Source organism: Mobula birostris, chromosome 14 (assembly GCF_030028105.1).
Source record: "Mobula birostris isolate sMobBir1 chromosome 14, sMobBir1.hap1, whole genome shotgun sequence".
Classification (NCBI taxonomy): Eukaryota; Metazoa; Chordata; class Chondrichthyes; order Myliobatiformes; family Myliobatidae; genus Mobula; species Mobula birostris.
Window position 1 is genome coordinate 11,730,356 of NC_092383.1, and position 27,274 is coordinate 11,757,629.

General features: G+C 44.5%; 1 protein-coding gene across 2 annotated transcripts in view; it reads right to left on the reverse strand.

The window, feature by feature from the left end:
- Nucleotides 1–27,274, reverse strand: part of LOC140209702 (repulsive guidance molecule A-like) — a 68,062-nt gene that overhangs the window by 31,579 nt on the left and 9,209 nt on the right. The window contains exons 1-2 of one of the 2 annotated variants that reach the window (XM_072278106.1): nt 3,694–3,753; nt 537–670 (exon numbers count right to left, since the gene is read on the reverse strand). In XM_072278106.1, the coding sequence (XP_072134207.1) occupies nt 537–670; nt 3,694–3,713 (154 nt within the window). In that variant the 5' untranslated portion in view covers nt 3,714–3,753. Of the gene's footprint in view, nt 1–536; nt 671–3,693; nt 3,754–27,274 lie in introns of those variants that run through there. The other variant, XM_072278107.1, reaches the window with a different exon arrangement.

A 27,274-nucleotide genomic window follows, 5' to 3' on the forward strand; every position in this document is an offset into this window, starting at 1 on the left:
GGTCTTTGTAAGACCCTCAGAGTACTGGGCAAAAAAAGAGAGAAAAAAAAGACTACTGATTTGTTCGGGGAAGAAAACGAGGCGTTTTGGAAATGTTCACACATTAACTGGGGAGAAAGATTTCTGCTAATACATCGCTAGGTTACTGATGCCAACAGTATTGGGTCTGGTCTCCTTCGCTTTAACTCGCTCCAATCACAAAACAAAAAGTCTTCAAAACTCTATCCTAAACACTAACTTCAAATGGCAGCACAACTTTACGAATCTTTCTAAAACTTTTCTTGCAAATTTAACAGCCTTATCCATTGGATGTGACGGTCTATTTTAAAATAGAGTTAGCTTAAAAGTACGCTACACAGAGTTTCTAATCCGCTGTGTTAAAAAGTAAGATCTTGGTTGCAAAAAATCAGCTTGCTGAATAATGTTTTGCTGCATCCGAAGTCAGACGCATTCTACACTTAACCCACGCAAATCCAACTTTAAAAAAAAAGAGAGCTTGCAACTCCTCTTTGTGCGATGGAATGTCTTTGCTTTACCTGCTGGGAGGCACAGGACGATAGTCAGGATTTGAAGGACTCCGTGGCCGAATGGGTCGCCCCTTCTCCCCATTCCCATCCATCCAGCCCAGACTTGGGTCCCACAGAAGTCCAACTCTCCAACTCTGCTCGCCCTGAGTGAGAGAGGCAGAAAAAAATACAGAAATCAGAAGCACACACGCCAAGGAGAAAGAAACCGCCGCGCTCCACACAGCTCCATCAATCATGTGTCCGGGAAGGCTCACTCCCTCCCGCTGGACGAATAGGATAGGAGAAGCTGGGCCCATGGCTCCGCCCGCAAGCGCAACAAGCCAGCAAGCAACCGAGAGTCGGTGAGAGAGAGATCCAGATACATTGGGTTGGGGAAAAGGGGAGGGGAAAGGGAAAAGGAAAAGGGGTAGAGGAGAGGGGGTGAGAGGTGGGGGAAGGGAGAGGGGTGAGTGATGGGGGAGGGAGAGGTGGTAAGAGGTAGGGGAAAGAGGAAGGGATAAGAGGTAGGGGGAAGGGAGAGGGGGTAAGAGGTGGGGAAAAGGAGAGGGGGTAAGAGGTGTGGGAAAGAGGGAGGGGGTAAGGGGGAAGAGGTAGGGGAAAGGGAGAGGGGGTTAGAAGTAGGGGAAAGGGGAGGGGAAGAAATAAGGGAGAGGGGGTAAGAGGTAGGGGAAAGGGGAGGGGAAGAGGTAAGGGAGTGGGGGTAAGAGATGGGGGAAAGGGGTAGGGGGTAGGGGAGAAAGAGGGAGGGGTAAGGGGGAAGGGGAAAGGGTGGGGGAAGGGGTGAGGGGAGGCAGAGAGGGGAGGGTGAGGGATGAAAGAGGAGGGGAGGGTGGGGAGGGTAGAGAGGGGGAAGGGTGGGGGAAGAGGTGAGGGGGTGAGGGGAGGTAGAGAAAGGAGGGGAGGGTGGGAGGGTGCAGGCTGAGACAGGAGGGGGAGGGTAGGGAGGGTGAGGGGGAGAGGAGGGGGAGGGTAGGGAGGGTGAGGAGGAGAGGGAAGGGAGGGGAGGAGGAGAGGAAAGGGGAAGGAGGAGAGGGAAGGGAGGGGAGGAGGAGAGGGAAGGGGGAGGAGGAGAGGGAAGGGGAAGGAGGAGAGGGAAGGGAGGGGAGGAGGAGAGGGAAGGGGAAGGGGCAGAGGGAGGGGAGGGGAGGGGGAAGGGGCAGAGGGAGGGGAGGGGAGGGGGAAGGGGCAGAGGGAAGGGAGGGGAGGGGAGGGAGGTAGGGGAGAGGGAGGAAGGCAAGAGCAAGGGTGGGGGGGAGAAGAGGAGAGAACAAGAGAAACAGCCAGAAATTTAGAAAATATCCATCAATTCTGAAGCAGCAGATTATTTCTAGAGGGAGTGAAACAGAGCCAAAAAGAAAGTAAAACAGAAGATTACAAATAAATCTGGCTGGACTGTTGAGAGATAGAGATCCAAGAAGGAAAACTTGAGTGAAAGAGAGAATGAAATGTTCAGATACACTCAAAGAAAAATGCAATCAAAGAAAAAGAAATGCCTCTTTGCAGAGTAACCCCTGATTTTGGAAAGAGCAGACGTGTTATCTACTGCTGCACTTCACTCTGATACCTTTGATTACCCCAAATCTATGAAAATGCCAGCGTCTGTTTTAACTTTAAGTAATGTGGGTGGAAGTTTGATTTCAACATCTAAGAAAAATTGGGATATGTACATGGATGGGAGGGGTATGGTAAATCGACGGGACTAGTCAGAATAAGCTTGGCATGGAGATGAGTCGAAGAGCTTGTTTCTGTGCTGTAGTGTTCCCGGTCTCTAATATTTCATGGTGTGTGACTGGGAGTCACAGGGAATGCATTGTGTAAGTACTCAAAGTCACACAGTCACAAAGTAATACAGCAGGGGATCAGGCCATTTGGTCTGACTGGTTCATGCCGATCAAGGTGCCCACATTTGGCCCATATCCCTCTATATCAGGGGTTCTCAACTTGCTTAATGGTGTTGGTCCATGGCATAAAAAAATGATTTGGGACCCCTGCTATAAACCTTTTCTACCATTTACTTATCTAAAGATCTTTTAAATTTCATTATTGCACCTACTTTCACCCGCAGCTCTTTCCACATGCCCCTCAGATTTATTAAATCTCACCATAAAAGACAGGAATGAATGGGCAGTGGACTTGCCACAACTCACAGGGATCCGGGTTTTAAACATAACTCCACAGTCCATTGCAGGTATTAAAACATAATATGATAAGTCATCTGGTCAGTCGTCTCAACTATTCCTTCTGGTTCTCTTTGCTGCCTGAGCTGCTGAATTTTTCAGTTCATTTCAGATTTCCAGCAATTATAATATGTTTCTGATGCAAAGTAATATCAAAGTAAAAAAAAACTATTACTTACATACTGGATAAGGGTGAAAGGTGAATAGTTTAAGGGGAACTTGAGGGAAAACCTCTTCACTCAGATGGTAGTGAGGGTGCAAATGGGCTCCCCTCACAAGTGGTGCATGCAAGCTCGATTTCAATGTTCAAGAGAAGCTTCAGTATGTGAATAGGAGGAGTATGAAGGGCTATGGTCTGGGTGTAGGTTGATGGGAGTAGGCAGTATTAATGATTCAGCATGGACTAGATGGGCTGAAGGGTCTGTTTCTGTGCTGTATTTTTCAATGACTATGCATGTGTGGGAGTGGGGGGGTTGATGTTTTTGCTGTTTCTTTGAACAGGTTCCATGGTTTTCTTTATTTCGTAGCAGTCTGTGGGAAGGCAAATCTCAGGGTTGTATACTGCATACATACTTTGATAATAAACTTTGAAGCTTTGTCTCTCTGACTCTACCGTATAATACTTTAAGATTCAGTTAGGATACTCTCCACTGTGCAGGAATAGAAGTTCGTCAAAGCTTTTGGTGACTTGCTGAATCTACACAAACTTCTAAGAAAGTAGAGGTACTTGCATGATCTCTTTGTGATTGCGTTTGAATGTAAAATGGATCCGCACTGGAACAGTTTCAGGCCAGTGATTCCACGGCCCGACCATTCCAAATCCTGTCAGCGTCCTTTAGCGTTAGTAGTTTTCAATTGAACCTCTTCAAATCCAGAGGTAACAGCAGCCAAGATCAATACCTTACCAAAACCCCAACACAACCAGTTGCGTCATATAATAAGAACAGAAAATCCCAGAAACTTATTTTTCTCCACAGATGCTGTCTTACCAGCCGAGTATTTGTAGCATGTCCTGTTTCTATTTCAGATTTACTGCAGCTGCTGTATTTTATTCAAGTTCCTGGGTGTCAAGCTCTCTGAAGGTATAACCTGGTCCCAACATACTGTTGCAGCTATAAAGAAGGCAAGACAGCGGCGATATTTCATTAGGAGATCCAAGAGATTTGGTTTGTCACCTAAAACATTCGAAAACTTCTACAGATGTACTGTGGAGAGCATTCTGACAGGGTGCTTCACTGTCTGGTGTGGGGGCTACTGCACAGGATCGAAAGAAGTTACAGAAAGTTGGAAAATTAGTCAGCTCCATCATGGGTACAAGCCTCCATAGTATCTAAGACATCTTCAAGGAGCACTGCCTCAGAAAGGCGGTGCCCATTATTAAGGATCCCCATCACCCACGACATGTCCTCTTCTCATTGTTACCATCAGGAAGGAGGTACAGAAGCCTGAAGGCATACAAGCAATGTTTCCCTTTTCCTGTCTGCTCTCCGATTTCTGAATGGACAGTGAGCCCCTAAACACTACCTCACTTTTTAAAAAAAATTCTGTTTTGCACTATTTTTAACCTATTTAATACACCCAGACATACTATAATCGATTTACTTTCTTCTCTTTCTATATTATCATGTATTGCATTGTACTGTTACTGCTAAGTTAACAAATTTCACGACACATGTTGGTGATATTCAATCCGATTCAGATTCCGATTATTCAATTGGGAAGCATTTCATCCACGTATCATGGAAGCTGCTACGTTCCCTCATTTTAGCCCCAGCTTCTCTGAGCCTGCTGCTTAATCAGAAATAGAGGACATTAGTGAGCAGGAATGGTCCCCAAACTCACAATAGGTACCCTCATGTGGCTAAGCAAAATGTTTGACCAACACCTGCCAGAAAGTGAAGTCTGAACCTATCTATGCAGAGTCCTTCCCCCACACAGTGTTTGTGTTGGGTTTCAGAATCTCAGCTGATCAGCCAAAAGGGCAGATACTTGTTAAAAAAATATATATTAAAATCCCTTTAGTCACCTCTGCCATTCAGTGAGAACATAGCTGATCTCCATTTTCCTGCCCACCTTCTCAATCCCAATTTCCTTTGATTGCCTCAGTATCCATGAATCCCTCAACTTCTATCATAAGCTAGCTTTTAGATTTAGATTTAGAGATACAGCGGGGCAAGAGGCCCTTCTGGCCCAATGAACGTGGGCAGCCCAATTACATCTATGTGACCAACCTACTAACCCATAAGTCTGAATGTGGGAGGAAACCAGAGCACCCAGAGGAAAGCTACATGGTCACCGGGAGGGCGGACAAACTCCTTACAGAAAGTAGCAGAATTAAACCGGGGCCACTGGTGTTGCAAATGAGCATTCAAAGATTCATTTGGGTCCTAAATATCCAACCTTGTATGCTGGGACGGCTCCTCTCCTTGCACCTTAGTTCTAAGTTCCAGGGAAATAGCCTTTCAGCTTTCAACCTGACAACCCCCTTATCCGTTTCAGACCATATATCATTGCAGTGTGGGTTACTTTTGTATCATGTGGCAGAAATAGAAACAGCACAGTACAGGCCCTCCGGCCCACAATGTTGTACTGACCTTTTAACCTACTCTAGATCAATTTAACCCTGCCCTTCTACACTCTTAAGCACTTTCTCAAGATTTCTTTCCAGAAACCTTACATTTTGATATGTGCTTTGGATATATTTAATGTGGTTTCAAACTAAATGAAAAAAAAATTGGAAATGTGGGCATAAATATTTGGAAAAGACATGACATTTCCCTGAGTCATAAGCAGTCAGCAGAAAGCATTACACTTCTACTAAAGGTCTTCGAAAGGCTGTTGTGATGTTCTACAGGAGAAAAGGCCTTTTTTTTCTGATGAGAAGCTAAAAGAATTGAGTTTTAAAGAATAATACATTTACAGATTGCAATCCCCAAAGCTATATCCCCTTTTGAAGGTACTGACGATACCACTGCTCCTCCACATTGCTGGCTCATTGATCAAACATGTCAAAAGATATCTCTACCAATGGGATACCTCTTCAATGTGTGATCTGGTTGTTCCTGGGAACTGGGACTCCCTGGGAACCAGCTGCATGAGGCAGTCCCGACTAGAATCCCTTCCTTAGCTCAGGGGCACCCAAGCCATCTGGCTGTTGTCTTGAGGTTGGCTCATGCTAGGAGACTGACTGATACCCTCACCAGACCCACACAAGGAATGGCCACTAGGTCTACTGAAGCTTATAGAGCCGTAAAGAGGCACATCTGGAAAGGGCAGGGAAACTGATGTGACATGAGAGGCTCACAATATTTGTAGCCAAAGCAACGCACACAAAATGCTGGAGGAACTTAGCAAGTCAGGCAGCACACATGGAGGGAAACAAACAGTTGGTGTTTCGGGCCGATTGGAAAGATGGGGGAGGGGGAAGGGGAAAAGTACAAGCTGGCAGTTGATAAGTGAGGCCAGATGAGCGAGAAGGTAGGTGTAGGTGAGACCAGGTGAATGGGAAGGTGGATGTAAGTGAGACCAGTGAGAAGGAAGGTGGGTGTTGTTAACACCAGGTGAGGGGGAAGGTGGGTGTAGGTGAGAGCAGGTGAGGGCCAAATATTGTTATCAAAGAGGCCATAGATTCGTGGAGTACTAGAGCACAAAAGAGGCTGCTATGTCTATGCTGACCACAAAGTACCAGTCCCAGTTTCCTAGCATTTGGTTTGGGGCCTTTCATGCCTTGACAATCAAATACCTGTACAGATACTTCTTTAATATTGTGAGAATATCTGCCCCCACCACCTTGTCAGATGTGTATTGCACGTTGTAACCATACTCTATGTCAAATATTTCTTCCTTGAATCTCTGTGAACCTCTTACTCCTCATCTTAAACCTATGCCCTCTTGTCTTAGCCATCTCTACCATAGGGAAATGCTGCTTACAAACAAATCATTGCAGTTAACATGTGCTGAAGATGGCCCAGGATCACTTTGCACAGATTGATGTATTTGAGAAGGATATTAAATGCTCCATTACGGGAAACCGAGTTTCTCACTGCAAGGACCCACAAGCACCAATGTAATCATCGATGTTTAGTGATATTATGGGGTGTATTGGCTATATTGATGGTAGGGTGGAGATATGTGTCTACCAAAGGAGGTGTAAGGTGCTCCTTCCCTCTAATAACCCGCAGGTCACCCTTGGGCAAGGCATAGCCCCCCCCCCCCCAATCAAGGTTAGGTGAAGCCTTGGGAGCAGGTTGTGGATGGTTGTATGAGCAACTGGTGCATAGATATAAATATTAGAAGAGAAGTAGAAAGAATAAAAAATAAGTTACCACAAACAGTCTAACAGGAGGGGGCCATCACTTCCCCAGCTGTAGGTTGACTCATTATAGAGCCTAATGCTCCAGGGTAAGAATGACCTCATATCGCACACTATGGAGCAGCGCGGTTGTCTTAGTCTATTACTAAAAGTGCTCCTCTAATCAGCCAAGGTGGCATGCAGATGGTGAGAAACATTGTCCAGAATGGCCAGAATTTTCTGTGGGGTCCTTTGTTCTACCACAGTCTCCAGTGTGTCCAGTTTGACTCCTGTAACAGAGCCAGCCTTTCTAATCAGTTTATTGAGATCGTTGGCATCACCCGTGTTGATGCCATTGCCCCAGCACACCACCGCATGGAAGACTGCATATCAAAGTCCTGGTTATAAGCCTACCGACACCAGGCAGATAAACTCTGAAGAGTATCGATAATGGCTGAGGTCACCCGTCTTGTAAGACCCTGCCCAGAAAAAGGCAATGGCAAACCACTTCTGTAGAAAAATTTGGCAAGAACAATTATTGTCATGGATAAATCATGATTACCCACGTCATACAACGTGGCACATGATGATGATGTATTATTGGCTACAACTCCTGGGAAAAATGTAGTGCTTTTATTCCAGTAATGTGTTGAATCTTTTCAAGCAAAGTCCAAGTAAGTTTATTATCTAAATACATGTACAGTATATCACCATATACTTAATATCACTGTAATTTTTATAGACATTTACAGGAAAATAATGAAATAAAATGGAATTTATGCAAAACTGCACATAAACAAAAACTATCAAACAACCAAGTGGAAAAGAAGACAAATTGCAAAATAAAAATAGTACTGAGAACAGGAGTCATAGTGTCATTGAAAGTGAGTCTGCAGGTTGTGGAAACAGTTCGGGGTTGAAGTGAGTGAAATTATTTATGCTAGTTCAGGAGACTGATGGTTTTAGGGTAATAAATGTTCCTGAATCTGGTGGTGTAGGATCTAAGGCTCCCGTACCTCCTTCCTACCCAATGGTAGTAGCGAGAAGAGAGCATGAGCTGGATGGTGGGGTGGGGGGGGGGGGCTCTTAATGACGAACGCTACTTTCTGGTGGCGGTTTTCCTTGTACATGTGCTCAATGGCGGGGAGGGCTTTGCCTGTGATAGACTGGGCTGTATCCATTACTCTCTGTAGACTAATCCGTTTCTGGGAATTCGTCTTTCCACACCAGCCCATGATGTGATGTGGGTTCTGTACCAGGCTGTCATCATTATCCCGTGTAATTTAGATTAGATTATGAGAACACTCAGTCCTCTTTTATTGTCATTTAGAAATGCATACATGCATTAAGAAATGATACAATGTTTCTCTGGAGTGATATCACAGAAAACAGGACAAACCAAAGACTAACACTGACAGAACCACATAATTATAACGTATAGTTACAGCAGTGCAAAGCAATACCATAATTTGATGAAGAACAAACCATGGGCATGGTAAAAAAAAGTCTCAAAAGTCCCCGAGTCCCTGATAGCAGGTGGCAAAGGGGAGAAACTCCCTGCCATAAACCTCCAGGCACTGTCAACTTGCCGATGCCTTGGAAGCAGCCGACACTGAGTCCATCTGTCCGAAAACTTTGAGCCTCCGACCAGCCCCTCCGATACAGCCTCCCAAGCGCCATCCTCTGCCGAGTGCCTTCGACCTCGCCCCGGCCGCTGAAACAAGCAAAGCCAAGGATTCGGAGCCTTCTGCTCCGGAGATTCCGGTTACCACACAGTAGCAGCGGCAGCGAAGCGGGCATTTCAGAAGTTTTCCAGATGTTCCTCCCTACTCTCACATCCGTCTCCATCAAATCAGAATTGTGCACGGTCCTCTACTTGACAGATTACAGATATCATTCACCGGAGAGGCCGCGTGCGCTGCCGTCGCACCACCATCTTCTGCACCCTCTCTTCATTTATTTATCATAAGATACATACACAGTTGGCAGTACATTGTCCCAAAGCTAAGGGGCAGTTACATTAACCACTTTAGTGAGTCTGCGGTTAGATATAGGTCACACCAGGTTACGAGGGCAGACACCCTTCTGTGGTTCACATTAGTGAGACCACAGTCCCATCGTAACAGTTACAATTACCAAAACTAGCTTTTCAGAGTAATTCCAGGAATGCTTAATTACCAGAATATAAATTCTCTAGCTACCTACCGGCAATTGTGCCTGAGGAGGAATTTCTTTTGGCAGAGAGTGTTTTTTTTCATAATTGCCCATTACGCCACTGGTGTTTAGGGCAGCCGTGAAGGTCCTCCATCTCTGGTAGTTTTCAGGGCTTCCTTCATCGTGTCAATAACTTTCTCTTGGTTTTCACTACTACCAGTCTTGCAAGTTCCAGGTGGAGACTCAGTAATAATGTTGCACTCAGATGTAGAAGGATTTTTCATTGCTGTTTCCGTAACAGTTTTGTTTGACCAATCAGGGTTGTTAGTCCTTAGCTGAACCCCCAAACCTGAAGATCTGGTGGATCGCTCTTAGTCTGGCCTCTATGCTCTGACCCATTTGGCATGGGTGACCCTAAAGCAGAAAGACCAGACTCCAGCCAGCGTAGCTCTCCGGGTCATTGAGGCATGCAAGCCTCCAAACCCTACAACAAGGTTGTGGTCCTCTTGGAGGCCAGAGAGTGGTGTATGTGAGGAATTTGTGGCCACAGACGACGTGGAGGCTATGTCATTGACTATATGTAAAGCGGAAGTTGGTATGTTCTTGATTAGTAATGTGCAAAAGGACACTGTGAGAAGGCGGGAAAATGGGGTTGAGAGGGAAAATATATCAGCCAGATTGAATCACAGAGCAGACTCGATGGGCCAAATGGGCAGATTCTACTCCTATATTTTATGGTCAATGGTCTCTATATGGTCCAAAACTCTAGCTGCTAGTCCACTGATTTAACACAACATAACCCTCAAACAATTAATTCAATTCTAGTATGGGGATCAAGCAAAGTTATTCTGAGTTGCTCTGCCTTACATGAAAGGCCCGTCTAGGTTACAAGGCCAACACTATTGCAATCCAGGAATCCTTTAAACCCAATTGTGAAGGTGTGGAGCACAAATAGAGGTGGCACAAGATCAAGGAGAGATCAAACGGCTTGCGTTGGCTTCAGGCCAGGCACCTGTTTGCACGGTGCCAACACTGGTATCAGAGTTTCGCTGGCTTGGTTCTTTGGTAGATGTCATTTATTTTTGTCCTACTGTGATACCACCATGGAGGAACTGCTGTGGGGCAGACAGTCGGGTGCAATGTTGGGGTTATACGATTTGTTGAAGTAACGGGCAGGAAACAATCATTGTGGATGTTACCTGCCCAGCAAACTACCCTCTCCTAAAACACCCTCTGTAAAGCACTATTGGGCTATGAAAACAAAAACTTCATGCCTCCTTCAAAGTTTCTTCCCCAAGGCAGTTAATCTGTCAACCATTCTAGTTAGGCTCTTCTAGTTGTTACACTTGTTCCTGCACTGTAAACACTTTAAACCACTTTTTATAAAGCTGTTTACATTGTAAATACATGCTGGTATTTATGTATTTATGCACATTATATTCCATATCTGTACTTTAGCCTTAAACTTCATTTTTATATAATTCTTTATTCTTAATAATTGTTGAGTGTTGTTTTCTGTACAATGTCACACCTTCACCAACACAGCACAGCAAATTCCTAAAGCATGTACAGTACTGTGCAAAAGTACAGAAGTCTTATATATATAGGGCTAGGAATCCTAAGACTTTTGTACAGTACTGTAATAATTTTACATATTACACTGTACTACTACCTGTCGCATGGCTGGGTGGTCGATGACTAAACCGGCTCGCCCACCAGGCTTGCCTGGTGAGGAGGGTGGCTAGACACCCTGCAGGACGAAAAACAAGACCTGTCAAAGGCGGATGAACCCTCTCGTAGGGTCAACGGCCACCTAGCAAACACGTGCCGTGAAGCGTGGAAAGGGCATCCCTTGTATCGAAGCTTGGTCTGGCCATTCACTGCAACAGAACTTCCCCCAGCTGTCTTGGACCCCACCATGCCGCTGGATCCGGGAGGGGATGTCGAGAGGGTGGGTCTGGACCTGTGCAACCCCCTACTCACCTAAAATCCACTCACGCACACGCTGTTCCTTTCTGAGGAGTGGGGTATCCCACCCCACTAACTGACTGAAAGGAACCATCATCATCCTATGGGATGGATAGCCAGAGAGGGAGAGAGAGAGTGATGATAAACATGGTTCTGTTATGGGTCTATATTGTGGACTGAGAGTGGGAAGGGGGCAGGGAGAGGGGAATCGTTGGGAAAGGGGGAAGGGAGAAGGGAGGGAGGGGGAAACACCAGAGAGACATTCTGTAATGATCAATAAACCAATTATTTGGAATCAAATGTCTTTGCCTGGTGAATCAGGGCTGGGTGTGTCTGCACCTACACCACCCCACACCACCCCACACCCCTGGCACTCTTTCTCTTCCAGCTGGCCCATACACCTCCCATGGTGCTCCACCCTTGCCATTCCCAACATCCTTTGCTCTTGCCAGATTTATAAATTCACTCTCCTCTCCACCTTGACCAATATGGTACGGTGCAAAAGTTTTGGGCACCCTAGTTATATATATATATATATATGCCTCAGACTTTTGCACAGTACTGTAGATGTATATGGCAAATAAAGTTGATCATTGACCCTTAGTATGTTTTTAACACATTGATACAATTGGGTTTGAATATTCGCTGCTGACTGTATGTACAGAGTTAGTTATAGATTCATAGAATATAGCACATTGCACAGTGCCAGGCGGCATCTTTTGGAAAGGACATAAAGATGAGGCCTGATGAAGGGTCTCAGCCCAAAAGCCCAACTCTCTTTTCCTTTGCATAGATGCTGCATGGCCAAGTGGTTAAGCATTGGTCTAGCAACCTGAAGGTCATGAGTTCGAGCCCCAACTGAGGCAACGTGTTGTGTCCTTGAGCAAGGCACTTAATCACACATTGCTCTGCGACGACACCGGTGCCAAGCTGTATGGGTCCTAATGCCTTTCCCTTGGACAACATTGGTGTCGTGGAGAGGGGAAACTTGCAGCATGGGCAACTGCTGGTCTTCCATATAACCTTGCCCAGGCCTACGCCCTGGAGAGTGAAGACTTTGGTCTCGCAAGACTAACGGATGCCTTTAGATGCGGCCTGACCTGCTCAGTTCGTCCAGCATTTTGTGTGGGTTACTCTGGATTTCCAGCATCTGCAGAATCTCTTGTGCTGGAGATGTCAGCATTCTTGTCTTGGCTGGGTGCAGGTAGTTTAAGTTGTTTATCAGCTATTTGTGCAGTGTTCACAGGAAGATATATCCATCTCCACTATCAAACATTTATTTCAGTGTTTGCTTTTATGTATTTCAGTGTAGAATTTCGGCGCTGAGATGGGAAACTACCTTTTGAGTGACAAAAACAGGTTCAAGAAGGTGAAACCCTAATTTCTTCCTGCTTTCCTTTTGGATAGCTCTGAGTGGGCTTAGTGAACAGGGAAGTCCCCTTTAACTACCTCCGGCAATGTGATAGAAATTCATTTGGCTCTCTGTTTAAGTTTGGTAGAGGAGAGCTTAGGGGAGATGTCAGAGCTTACACAGACAGGGTGGATGCCCGGAAAGGACTGTTGGGGGTGGCGGTAGAGGCAGTTACTTTAGGGACATTTAAGGGACTCTTAAATGGATGTAAGAAAAATGGAGAGTTATACGCAGTGCAGGAGGAAGCAGGTTTTTTATAGGTCGTCATAATATCGGGGCTGAAGGGCCCTTATGTTCTATGTAGTACAGTGAATGAGCACTATGATATCAGCTGACTGCGGCAATCCTCTCCATTCAATTACATTCAAACTAAAATAAATTCCTACCCAAGGCAGCACACACAAGACACCAGAGGAACTCAGGTCGGGCAGCGTCTATGGAAAAGGGTAAACAGTCACCGCTTCAGCTAAGCTCCTCCTTCAGGAACGAGAAGGAAGGGGGAAGCTGTCTGATTAAGAGAGGGGAATAGAGGAAAGTGGGGGGCAAATTTGTTCTCCAGAAGGAGTAATTGATATTCATGCCATCAGGTTGGAGGTTACCCAGACGGAATATAAGGTGTGGCTCCTCCGCCCTGAGAGGGGCCTCATCTTGGCCAAGAGGAGGCCATGGATTGACATGATGAAACAGAAATGGGTATCAGTTTCCTACCCAATATGCCTTACTCCAATCACTGAGGAGCCATTTCTATAATATGTTTGAAAACATTTCCTACTTTACAATGCAAATATTTAGGGGAACCTATTCTATTCCCTTCTGGGGCAGGAGATGTCAAGCTGAATGAGAAGCAGAAAAAGATATTGAAATAAATATTGATCGATAAAACAATACAGACTGGGATTTATATAACACCTTTGCTACCCTCATGACGTCCTAATGCTCATCACGGCTTGTGAAGTACCTTTAGTTTTGCTTTTGTAAGGTTGCTGAGAGATTGACTAGTGCTGGGGTCATTGGGTGTTTCAGGTCTTTCAACTTCAGACACTCTCGCTCAGGTGACCCAGCCAGTATTGATCAGACCCTGGCTTGTGTCCCAGCAGAATTGGTCCATGGGTCCCACCTCTTGACCCATAGCCATCTGGAGGCTCACCCAGCAGCCTCTTTGATAGCCCTCATGGCTCTTTCCTTTGCAGCCCCATAATGCCAAGGAGAGAGTAGGTTCTGCAGAGCGATCTGCCAGCAAAACCTCTACACCCCACCTCTATAGGCTGGCGTCATGCCATCCATGCCTATCTCAGGCACTGCTCCACCAGTTACTAGTAGTTGATTTTGTTACACTCAACGCCTCCTCAGTCTGGTCTTCCCAAGGCACTTGAGATAAAGACGAAAGGTGCTGTGATTTTTGTTGTTAACAAGCAGTAGATTCTCTGGCTCACTGTACTATCACAACACCTTGCTGGAGGTCCCTCAGATTTTCCAGAATGTTCCAATGAATACATTTCACATAAACAGCTTTTTCTAGAGGAACTGAGTCTGGGGTTGGACTCTGCAGATGTGAATTATGGCAAGCACTTCATTCCCTGCTTCTTTTGCTTTTCCTGAAGAGGATTGACGCCTCTTAACATCCAAGCCATCGTGAAAAGTGGAAATGGGGAAGGCCGGCCAACAGCGCTCTGGTGAAGATGTCTGGTCCAATCTCCTGTACAGTGGATACAATGGATTGCAGAAGCACTGATGGACCCCAACCATACCATTGACTTCAGACGATGAGGGAGACGGGAGGTCACCGATGGCCTATGCTTCACTGGGAGCTAAGGGCCCAAGTGAGTAAATAAGATGAGAATCAACATAATGAGTATCTCTGTTGAGCTCTGGTCCACACTGAAGTTAATCCAAACCTTCGTCAAATTCCGAGTCATTTGCAGACAATATGACAGCTAAGTTACTGGATAAGTAATTCCCAGACTGATATCCGGAGGTGTGCGTTTGATTATGACATCTGGAGAAGTTATATCCAGTTAATTAAACTAATTTTGGAATAAAAGGCTAATATTAGTAATGACGTTTGCAAGCATTGAGGACATCTTCAAAAGTTGATGCTATTAGAGGGTGGCATCCATCGTTAAGGATCCTCGCCATCCAAGACATGTCATCTCATTACTTTCATCAGGGAGGAGATACAGATGCCTGAAGACACACATTCGATATTTTAGGAACAGGTTCTTTCCCTCCCCCATCAGATTTCCGAATGGACTATGAACCCTACTTCACTATTTTTTGGTCTCTTTATTTGCTACTTATTAATCTTTTTTATATATATTTCTTATTATAATTTATAGCATGCTTTATGTATTGCATTGTACTGCTACTGTAAAACAATGAATTTCATAATGTACCACTCAGTGGCCGCATTATTAGTATACGACTGGAACCCAGTGCTGCTGTGGCCCACGTACTTCAAGTTTCAATGTGTTGTGCATTCAGAGATGCTCTTCTGCACACCACTGTTGTAACACATGGTTACTTGAGTTACTGTCGCCTTCCTGTCCGGCCATTCTCTTTTTACTTCTCTCACTAACAAGGCGTATTCATCCACAGAACAGCCGCTCGCAGGACGTTTTCTTGTTTATCACACCATTCTCTGTAAAGTCTAGAGATGTTGTGTGTGAAAATCCGAGAAGATCAACAGTTTCTGAAATACACAATACCACTCTGTCTGGCATCAGTAATCATTCCATGGTCAAAGTCACTTAAATCACATTTCTTCTCCATCCTGATATTAGGTCTGAACAAGAACTGAACCTCCTGACCATGTCAGCATGCTTTTATGCATTGAGTTGCTGCCACATGATTGGCTGATTAGATATTTGCATTAATGAGCAGGTGTACAGGCACTCCTAATAAAGTGGCCACTGAATGTATGTTATTGATAATAAATTTGAATCTGATGGTCGTGACCATATTGGAAAGTTCTGTTGGTTCACCCATATCTTTTTGGGAAGAAATTCTGCCAATTTATGCGGTCTGACTCGAATCATTGCAAACTTCCTGATTCTCAGCTGCCTTCCGAAATACCCTTTAAAATCTCTTAGTTTCAGGAATGATAGTGATCTTTAATATAGGAAAATATGATAGTGATGTTTAAGAGGGATTTATGTAGACATATTCAGGGAATGGAGGGATATGGATCATGTGGTTTAGTTTGGTGTGGGCCCCCTCAATCCTAAGACCTTTCTACAGGAGCGCAATTGAGAGCATCCTGACTGGCTGCATCACTGCCTGGTATGGGAACTGTACCTCCCTCAATCGCAGGACTCTGCAGAGAGTGGTGCGGACAGCCCAGCACATCAGTAGATGTGAACTTCCCACTACGCAGGACATTTACAAAGACAGGTGTGTAAAAAGAGCCCGAAGGATCATTGGGGACCCGAGTCACCCCAACCACAAACTTTTCCAACTGCTACCATCCGGGAAACGGTACAGCAGCATAAAAGCCAGGACCAACAGGCTCCGGAACAGCTTCTTTCACCAGGCCATCAGACTGCTTAATTCATGCTAATACAATTGTATTTCTATGTTATATTGACTGTCCTGTTGTACATACTATTTGTTACAAATGACTACAAATTATACATTGCGCAATTAGTCGGAGACATGACATAAAGATTTTTACTCCTCATGTATATGAAGGATGTAAGTAATAAAGTCAATTCAGTACAGACATTGTGGGCTGAAGGGCCTGTTCCTGTACTGTACTATTCAATAGTGTGTTCTATGTTTTAATTATTAGGGATAGGCAACAAATACTGGCTTTGTCAGTGACGCCCATATCCTGCGAATAAATAAAAGAAATCAGTTTGAAGTTCTTGATCTATTTGTTCTGCACACATTCCGCATACCTACTTATAGTATTGGCTTGCTGTGACTTCTGGGCCATGCCAGGGATTGGAATGTGTGCTTACGCTGTGAACAGCTCTGAGAATCACAGATTATTATAGAACATTGAAAGTACAACGCAGGAGTAGGCCCTCCAGTCCGCAAAGTCTGTTCCCTGCACGATACCAAATTTAATACAATTTCACCTGAAAGCAGAATACAATGGCAGTATTCTGAGCAGTGTGGAGAAAGAGAGATCCATAGATCCCACAAAGTTGCTGCGCAAGTTGTTATGGTTGTTAGGAATGGTGTGCAGGCCTTCATTAGTAGGGGGATTGACTTTAACCTTGCACTGAACTTCAGTAAGACAAAAGAGCTGACTGTGGACTTCAGGAAGGGTAAGACAAAAGAACACCCAATCCTCATAGAGGGATCAGAAGTGGAGAGAGTGAGCAGTTTCAATTTCCTGGGTGTCCTAACCTGGTCCCAACATATTGATGCAGCCATAAAGAAGGCAAGACAGTGACTATACTTCTTTAGGAGTTTGAAAACATTTGGTATGTCAACAAATACACTCAAAAACTTCTATAGCTGTACCGTGGAGAGCATTCTGACAGGCTGCATCACTGTCTGGTATGGAGGGGCTACTGCACAGGACTGAAAGAAGCTGCAGAGGGTTGGAAATCTAGTCAGCTCCATCTTGGGTACTAGCCTACAAAGTACCCAGGATATCTTCAAGGAGCAGTGTCTCAGAAAGGCAGCATCTATTATTAAGGACCCCCAGCACCCAGGGCATGCCCTTTCCTCATTGTTCCCTTCAGGATGGAGGTACGGAAGCCTGAAGGCACACACTCAGTGATTCAGGAACAGCTTCTTCCCCTCTGCCATCCGATTACTAAATGAACATTGAACCCTTCAACACTACCTCACTTCATTTTCTTCATCTTCTATATAATGTATTGCATTGAACTGCTGCTGCTATGTTAACACATTTCACGTCACACGCCGGTGATAATAAACCTGATTCTGATTCTGAGCCACGAGATGATGTTGCAGCTCTATAAATCTCTGGTTAGACCACACCTGGAATATCATGTTCAGTTACAATCGCCTCAGTGTAGAAAGGATGTGGAAACTTTAGCGAGAGTGCAGAGGAGATTTACCAGGATGCTGCCCGGTTAAAGAGCAGGCTTTATGAGGATAAGTTCAGTGAGCTGGGGCTTTTCTACCTCGAGAGAAGGAGGGTGAAAGGAGTCTTGATAAAGGTGTCCAAGATGATAAGAAGCATAGATCGTGTGGACGGCCAGAGACTTTTGAACCCTGGCAGGAACACATTGACTGTCTAAACTTATATCCCATTCATAGTTTTATCAGGTCTCCCCTCGGCTTCTGATGCTCAAGATGACAATCAAAGTCTGTCCAACCTCACCTTTTAGCTCATGCCCTCTAATCCAGGCAGCATCATGGTAAAGCCCTTCTGCACATTATGACATAAAAGTCCTCAAAGTACAGTGCTGGTGCCCGACACCACTGGCCAACTATTTCTGTATCTCCGTCCAAAATTTGAAAATTGTGATCTGTTGATCCTTGAATGACTTGCTAATGGAACCAGCTTTGTTCTACTTATCATATCCAAGCTAGTTACAATCTTGTGTCAAATTCTCAGCTTCCTTTGCTTGAAGGGGATCAATCCCACCTTCTCCAATCCAACCTTGCAGGAGAAATTGTCCTTCGATGTGCTCAGGCTGGCGGTAGTCTGAATTGAGCCTGATTAAGCATAGTGAGAAATAGAAGAAGGTCACAAAAATGCCACATGCAAGTTCTGCACAGGTTACAATCAAGTCTTCCCATCTTCTGATTGATAATCTTCTTCCAGGAACCCTAAGATTGGGAAGGCCACTAACAACCAGAGAACCAGTTTATATCAATTAAATTAGTTAAACTGAAATGCCAAGATAAAGTGGACATGGAGAGGAAGAGAGGGTACAGCCTCAGAATAGAAATACATCCCATTACAACAGAGATTAGGAGGAATTTCTTTAACCAGAGAGTGGTATATCTATGGAATTCATAGCCATATACATCTGTGGAGGCCAAGTTCCTTGAAATGCCTGCAAGGAGTTTGTACGTTCTCCCCGTGACCACATGGATTTCCTCCGGGTGCCTTCCACATTCCAAAGAAGTACCAGTTGGCAGGTTAATTGGTCATTGGAAATTGCCCCATGATTAGATCAGGATTAAATCTGTGTTTACTGGCTGGCTTACTCTTCGTTATATGCCAATAAATAAATAAATATCGTGGAAGTTGATATGTTTTTGATTAGTAAGGATGCCGGAAGTTACAGGGAGAAAATGGGAGATTTGGGTTGAGTGGGAATACTGTATAAATCAGCCATGATCGAGTGGCGGAGCAGACTCGATGGGCCAAATGGCCTAATTCTGCGCCTATGTCAAATTGATCACTTCAGCTTGTGTCGTCTCTAGAAAGTATTGATGCACCTGTTGGGCAGCAGAGTCATAGGTAGACATTATCCTTTGAAAAGTGAGACTGTTCTGCTCTCCCGTATTCCAAAGCTTGGTAACGTGACTAGTGGGAATTCTCATAATCGACAACAATGCGCTATTTATTTGGCAATGCAATGAAAAGTTCCAAAATGCTTCACAGGTGGACTATCAAAGAGGCTAACATAAAGGCACAGAGAGAAGAACTTACATTTCTATAACATCAAGGCACAGAAAGAACGACTTGAATTTCTATCACACCTTTCATGATTTCAAGGTCTTTCAAACAGCCAATAAAACATTCCTTGAACTCATTGTCGTTAAGTGCTCACATGCCCATAGTCTGATTCTTTTTACCACTAAGGCACCCGTGGAAGGCGCCACAGTAGCTCAGTCGGCAAGCGCTCAGTCGGGGGGGCAGAAGAAACGTTACAAAGACTGCCTGAAAGCGTCCCTCAAAGGCCTGGGTGTCGACATCAACACATGGGAGACGCTTGCCCTCGACCGTCCAGCTTGGCACAGCAAGATCACCACAGGAGCCCGTGCAGCTGAAGTCAGGCGCATCATCGAGGCCCAATGAAAGCGTGCTGTGCGCAAGGCCCGAGCAGCATCCACTGCCACGACAGCACCCACCCACTTGTGTCCCACATGTGGGCGAGCCTTCAGGGCCCGGATTGGCCTCATCAATCACCTCCGGACCCACAGCCACCAATCTCCCATTTGACTTTGAAGCCATGGTCATCTTCGACTACAAAGGACGAACAACAACAACAACAACAATGTAGCAGTTAGTGCGACACTATTGCAGCTCGGGGCGTTGGGAGTTCAGAGTTCAATTCCAGCGCCCACAGTCAGCAGTTTTGTATGTTCCCCCCGTGGTTGGGTGCGTTTCCTCCCACAGTCCAAAAACGTACTGGTTAGCGGGCGAATTGGTCATTATAAACTGTTCTGCGATTAGGCGAGAGTTAAATTGGTGGGCTGCTGGGCAGCCAGCTTGTTCGGCTGAAAGGGTCTGTTCCACACTGTATCTCTAAGTAGATAAAAATACCCTATGGGGTAACTTACGGTGCTGAGTCAACTCACCAATACCTCTGTGGGATGCAGGAGGAACCTAGAGGACCAAGAGAAAATCCACATGGGCGAAGAGAGGATGAACAAACTCCAACACGTGCAGTATCTGTGACTAAGATCAAACCCAAGTTCGTGCAGCTGAGAGGCAGCGGCACTAACTGCTTCACCATCACACTGCCTATTGTCAGGTAAGGGGCAGCCCTCTACCTTAAAAAATCCACAAGCCTAATAGATATAGGAATAGAATTAGGCCATTGGCCCATCCAGTCTGTTCTGCCATTAATTCCCAGCTCATTTTATTCTTCCACCCCATTCTCCCACCTCCTTCCTGTAATCTTTACCCCTCTTTACAATTCAAGAACTGATTAATCTCTGCTTTAATACACACGATGAATTGGAAACAAATTCCACAGATTCACCACCCTCTGACTGCCAAAATTTCTCTTTATCTCAGTTTTAAGAGGACATCTCTTTATTCTGTACCTTCATATCCCAGAAACTGCTGCTAATAGAAACAACCTCAGCATGTCCACACTAACCAGGCCTTTAAATATTTGGTTGCTTTCAATGTGATCTCCCCTCATCCTAACTCCTGTAAGTATGGGCCTGAAGCCAAAAATACACCTTATACTGTATGTTAAGCCTTTCATTCCCTGAATCATTCTGGTAAGCCTCCTGTGGATTCCCTCCAGGGCTAGCACATCTTTCCTTAGATACAGGGGGCCAAAATTGCTCACTATCTTCCAAAAGTTGTCTGATGAAGCATCTTATAAAGCCTCAGCAGCCCACCTTTACTTTTATGTTTCAGACATAAATAACCCATCCTATTATCAGCTTCTTAAATTTTTTTATTTTATTGAGATACAGTGCAGAATAGACCCTTCTGACCCTTCCAGCAACCCCCGATTTAACCCTAGCCTAATCATGGGACAATTACAATGACCAATTAAGCTATCAACCGGTACATCTTTGGACTATGGGAGGAAACCGGAGCACCCAGAGGAAACCCATGCAGTCACGGGGAGAACGTACAAACTCCTTACAGACAGCAGTGGGAATTGAACCCGGGTCACTGGTACTATAAAGCGTTGTGCTGACCACTGCGCTACCGAGCCGTGATGATGTTGGCAGAGGAATAAATATCACACAGGGATATTGAGGTTAAAATTCTGTGAAATAATGCCACAGAGCCTGCAACGATCAGAAGAAGCCTCACTCAATAACAGAACTGAATACAGGGTAGGTCCTCCTTCGTATCACACCAGTGCCAGCTTAGACTTTCCACAAGCCCAAACAGGATTTTAGAAAGATTAAAAAAAGATTCGCTTTATGTGTCACATGTACTGTATATCGAAACATACAGGAAATGCATCGTTTGCATCAATGGCCTACACAGTCCAAATATGCAAACATGAGGAAATCTGCAGGTGCTGGAATTTCAAGCAACACACATAAAGGTTGCTGGTGAACGCAGCAGGCCGGGCAGCATCTCTAGGAAGAGGTACAGTCGACGTTTCGGGTCGAGGCCCTTCGTCAGGACTAACTGAAAGAAGAGCTAGTAAGAGATTTGAAAGTGGGAGGGGGAGGGGGAGATCCGAGATAATCCAAATATGCTCTGGGGTCAGACTGCAAATGTTACCAGGCTTTCAGCACCAACGTAGCATGCCCACAACTCACTAACCCTAACTCGTACGACTTTGGAATGCGGAAGGAAACTGGAGCACCTGGAGGCAAACAGCACGGCCACAGGGAGAACTTACAAGCTTCCTACGGACAGCAGCCGAATTGAACGCCAGCTGCCACACTACTGCGCTGCTCCAGTTGGTGGTTTAATACCTTCAGGAAAATATTACGGCAGGCAGCTGAAGCCTGGTTAAGGAGGTGCATCCTAGTGAGTGCTTGAAAGGAGGACGAGCACGAGGCTGAGCTTAAACGAGGGTTTAAGCAGAAGGAATACAAAGCATTGGCTGCCAGTGGTACAGAGATGAAAACTGGAGATGCACCAGGCTCCAGACTGGGGTCAACATAGATGCTGTAGGTTTAACAGATATGGAAAGAAAAAAACAAATGCAAGGAAAAACTGGAAAACAAGTGAAATAAGTGGGTAGCATAACACTTTACAGTGCCAGTGATCGGAATTTGATTCCCTTCCCTGTCTGTAAGGTGTTTGTACATCCTCCCTGTGACTGCCGTGGTCTGCTCCAGGTGCTCCAGTTTCCTCCCACACTCCAAAGACTTATGGGTCAAGGTTAGTGAGTTGAGAACATGCTACGTTGGTGCTGCAGACACGGCGATATGCATGGGCACACATTCGGACTGTGTTGGTCGTTGACGCATTTCACAGTACGTTTCAATGTCCATGAGACAAGGAAAGTTAATCTGTTAAAAAGAGAAATTTGGCATAGCTGTAGAGAAGCTACAGTGAGCCAATGAACACAGAAGATGGCAGATGAAAGGGACTTGGCTCATGTTGATTTTGTAATCATAACTTAATTTAAGCAATTATTGGGGTAAAGGTCTCAGACAGATTACTGGTCTTCCAGAGTTATACATTGAATTAGTTCCAGACTGTATCTGAGCTAATGCCCAAAAATCTGAAACAGCCAGAATATCTACAATTTATCTAATTGAAAAAGCAATTCCATCTTACTTGATCTTTGCAAGGATTCTTCTGATGCAGTCACCAGCCTGAAGGATTTTCAAAGCTGAGTTTTAAATAATTCATATCTCACCTGAGAATAACTTGCAAAAGTGCGGTAAGGTTTTTTAAATTGCTTTCAAAATTTGAGGGAGGGTGGGCTTTAGACAAGCACAGACAAGCGCTTGTTTATGTCTCTATAAGAGTAATTTCCTTTGAAAGCGAATTTTATCTTATTTATTTAAGTTAGGGATACAGCGCATTAACAGGCCCTTCCAGCTCAGGGAGACCCGTGCCGCACAGTTACAGCCATGTGACCTGTGAACCTACTAATCCCTACGCCTTTGGGGTGTGGGAGGGAACCGGAACACCCAGAGAAATAACACACAATACGGCGGGAATTGAACCGGGGCCTCTGGCGTTGTAAAGCGTTACACTGCTACACTCTCGTGCTGCCCCAAATAGAGAATTATAACAATATTTTTATACAGCACTTTAAATCTAACAGAATTGATTTGAAGTACTTCATAAGTGTCCTCAAACAAAGATAAATACTAAGACACGTAAGGAGATATTATTCATTTATTTATTTATTTCAGACAGCACAGGGGAACGTCATTGAGCCCTATGAGTCACATTGCCCAGCTACTCACCTATTTAACACTAGCCCAGACACAGGACAACATACAATGACTAACTGGTATGTCTTTGGACTGTGGGAGGAAACCAGAGCACCCGGAGGAAACCCACGCAGTTCATGGGGAGAACGTACAAACTCCTTACAGATGGCGGCGGAATTGAACTCTGGGCTGTAATAGCATCGCGCTACCACTACGCCACCATGGCGCCAAAAGGACAGGGCTGAAGGAGACTTTAAGACGATGCGTTAAAAGAGAAAATGAAGAGGGATTTAACAATAGAGTTTCACATGGGAAGGATGGTAGCTGTTAGAGCGTGAGGTGCATCATTAAATCTGGGGATGATCAGGAGGCCAGAGCTGGAGAAGCACAGAGATCTTGCAGGGTTGTGGGATTGGTGGAGATCAAAGGGACTGTGGGTTATTCAAGTTCAGTCAGTCTCTGGAAATGTTCATGAAGATGGCGCATTTTAAATTGCAGAGTCTATCTGCAGCTTGCAAGGGGTTCAATTTTCAGTTATAGCCATCCCCAGGTAACAAACAGGTTCCGTTTTTACAGGCACCATGAGTTGATTTTGGCCATAAGTGGAAAAACACACAAATGTCAATCAATATGCACAATGCATCAAAAACACATCAGACTGATAAGAGAGAACAACTACTAAAAGTGCAGAGAGAGAGAGAGAAAATTATACTCAGTGGCCTCATTATTAGGTACCTCCTGTATCTAATAAAGCGGCCACTGAGTGTATGTCCATGGTCTTCAGCTGCTGTAGCCCATCCACTTCAAAATTCAAAGTGTTGTGAGTTCAGAGATGTGCTTTTGCACACCACTGTTGTAATATGCGGTTATTTGAAGTACCGTTGTCTTCCTGTCAGCTTGAACCAGTCTGAACATTCTCCTCGGATCTCTCTCATTAACAAGGCACTTTTGCCCACAGAACTGCCGGACACGGGACAACTTTTGTTACTTCCACCATTTTCTGTTAACTCTAGAGATTGTTGTGTGTGAAAATCCCAGGAGATCAGCAGTTTCGGAGACACTCAAACCACCTGGTTTGGCACCAACAATCATTCCACTTAGACCTACATTTCTCCTCCATCCTGATGTTTGGTCTGAACAACTGAACCTCTTGACCATGTCTACATGCTCTTATGTATTGAGTTGCTGCCACATGATCGACTGATTAGATATTTGCCTTAATGAGCAGGTGTACCTAATAAAGTGACCACAGAGTATAGTTCAGCCGTTCATAGGAACAAAATAAGTGCTTGCTTTGGAGTTCTGTATTTAATAATATTAAATCTAATCATTTTGGATTTGGATTTAATAATATTGTTGGAGCTTGTTTGTATGTCTATATATCAGGTGTTCATAATCTGGGGCTGGCCTTTGTTTCAGCTATTGAAATAACACAAAAGAGAAAGAAAGCTTCTTGAAAAGGAATGATTTGAAAAGAATGACTAACATAAGCTCAATGTCTTTCACAAAGATGGAAAGAACACTTGGTGTCGTAAGAAAGTATGCATTATATGAATGTTTATTATTTTCTTGTTCCTCCTTTGTTGAAATGTCCATCTATTATTAAGGAGGAATAATAGATGGACATTTATTATGTCCATCTATTTTCTCTCAGTACTACCAGTGTAGGAATATCCTGCAATGTGAACCGGTGTGGATAACTTCACTCAGCACAACTCTGAACTGATTCTACAACCTACAGACTCACTTTCAAGACCTATTTACATCTTGTGTTCTCAGCGTTTTTATCTACATAGCTTGTCTTCTTTTGGTGTTTGTCACTCTTTGGTTTCTTGTAAAATTCTATCTGTATTTCTTTTTTCCTGCAAGAGAATGAATTTTAAGATAGTAAATGGTACCATATACGGTAAATATTTTGATTATAAATTTACTTTCGGCTTTGAATCCAGAGGGTGAGGTGGGGCCCAGAATAATTTTAGTGCTGGAAATGATGTTCTATTTGTTAACCTGTTCCCCAGTAAAATCTTTCCTTAAAGATTAATGCTCTTGAAGACATTCTCAATGGAACTTGATATAAAAACAAAAAAAAAGTACATTAATGAGCAGAAAAAACTGCATGAAACCTGCAGTGTGACATTTACAGTGGTATCCACATTCAACGTAAGAACATACATATGGCGAAGACCAGTCAGGAACAGATAGAGTGTAAGTGTATCATCTCTTTCCCAGGCTTGGGGATTTAAAACTACAGGGCATACAGTAGGTTTAAAGTGAGAAGGAGAGATTTAGTAAGAATCTGAGGGGCAACTGCCAGAGGAAGCAGTTGAGCCAGGTACATTAATAACATTTAAAACACTCTTAGACAGGAACATGAATTGGAAAGGTTTAGAGCAGGGATTCTCAACCTGGGGCCCAAGAACCCCTTGCTTAATGGTATTGGTCCTTGGCATAAAAAAGGTTGGAACCCCTGATTTAGAAGGATATAATAGACCAAATACAGGCAAACGAGACAGGATTATGGGAACTGTGCTGAATCAACCTCTGGCTCCTTCTTTCTATGAAAGCATGGCAAATCTGAGTACGGCACATGGCCAAGTGGTTAAGGCGTTGGATTAGCGATCTGGAAGGTTGTGAGTTCGAGCCCCAGCTGAGGCAGCGTGTTGTGTCCTTGGGCAAGGCACTTAACCACACACTGCTCCAGTCCACCCGCCCAAAAATTTGGTACCAGCAAAATGCTGGGGGCCAACCTTGCGATAGACTGGCATCCTATCCGGCGGTGGGGGAAGAGTCTCGTACTCTCAGTCGCTTCACGCCACGGAAACTGGCATAAGCACCACCCTGATGAGCTTATAAGGCTTGGGACAGATTTTAACTTTAATGGCAAACCTGAACTTTAACACCAAACCTGAACTTTAACACCATCTAGTTTCAAAGTTCAAAGTAAATATATTACATAGATATCACCATATACAACCCTGGGATCAATTTCCTTGCAGGCATTCACAGCATAACAAAGAAATACAATAGAATTCATGAAAAACAATACACACAAGGATGGGCAAACAACCCATGTGTAAAAAAAAGAAGACAAGTACAAAAATAATAAATAAACAAGGAAATAAATAAGGCTGAGAATACGAGTGGTAGAGTCCTTGAAAGTGAGTCTGTAGGTAGTGTTCAGTGATCGGTTCAGCGTTGAGGTGAGTGAAGTTATCCACGCTGGTTCAGGAGCCTGATGGTTGAAGAATAGTAACTGCTCCTGGACCTGGTAGTGTGGGACCTAAGGCTCCTGTACCTCCTTCCTGAAGGCAGCAGCAAGAAGAGATCATGACTTGGATGGTGGGGATGGAGTCCCTGATGATGGATACTGCTTTCTTGTGGCAGTGTTCCTTGTAGACGTGCTCAGGGGTAGGGTCTGCTTTTCCTGTGATGGACTGCGCTGTATTCACCCCTTTCTGTACACTTCAAAGTTCAAAGTTCAAAGTAAAATTTATTATCATGTCATCATATACAAGTCTGAGATTCTTTTTCTGTGTGCATACTTAGCAAATCTATAGAACAGTAACTGTAAATTGTAAACATCAGGAACGATAAACTGTAAACATGGTGCAAATGCAGAAATAAATAGCAATAAATAATGCGCATGAGTAACAATATGACAGAGTCCTTAAATGAGTGTAGCTATCCCCTCTTGTTCATGAGCCCGATGGCTGAGGGGTAGTAACTGTTCTTGAACCTGGTGGTGCGAGTCCTGAGGCTCCTGTACCTTCTGCCTGATAGCAGCAGCGAGAAAAGAGCATGACCTGGGTGGTGAGGATCTTTGATGATGGATGCTGCTTTTTTACGGCAACGTTTCATGTAGATGTGCTCAATGGTTGGGAGGGTTTAACCCATGATGTACTAGGCCGAATCCACTACTTCTTGTAGGATTTTCCACTCAACAGGTTGTAATACAGCCAGTCAGCACCACACATCTATAGAAGCTTGCCAAGGTTTTTGATAATATGCCACACTCCTACAGACTCCTGAGGAAGTAGAGGTG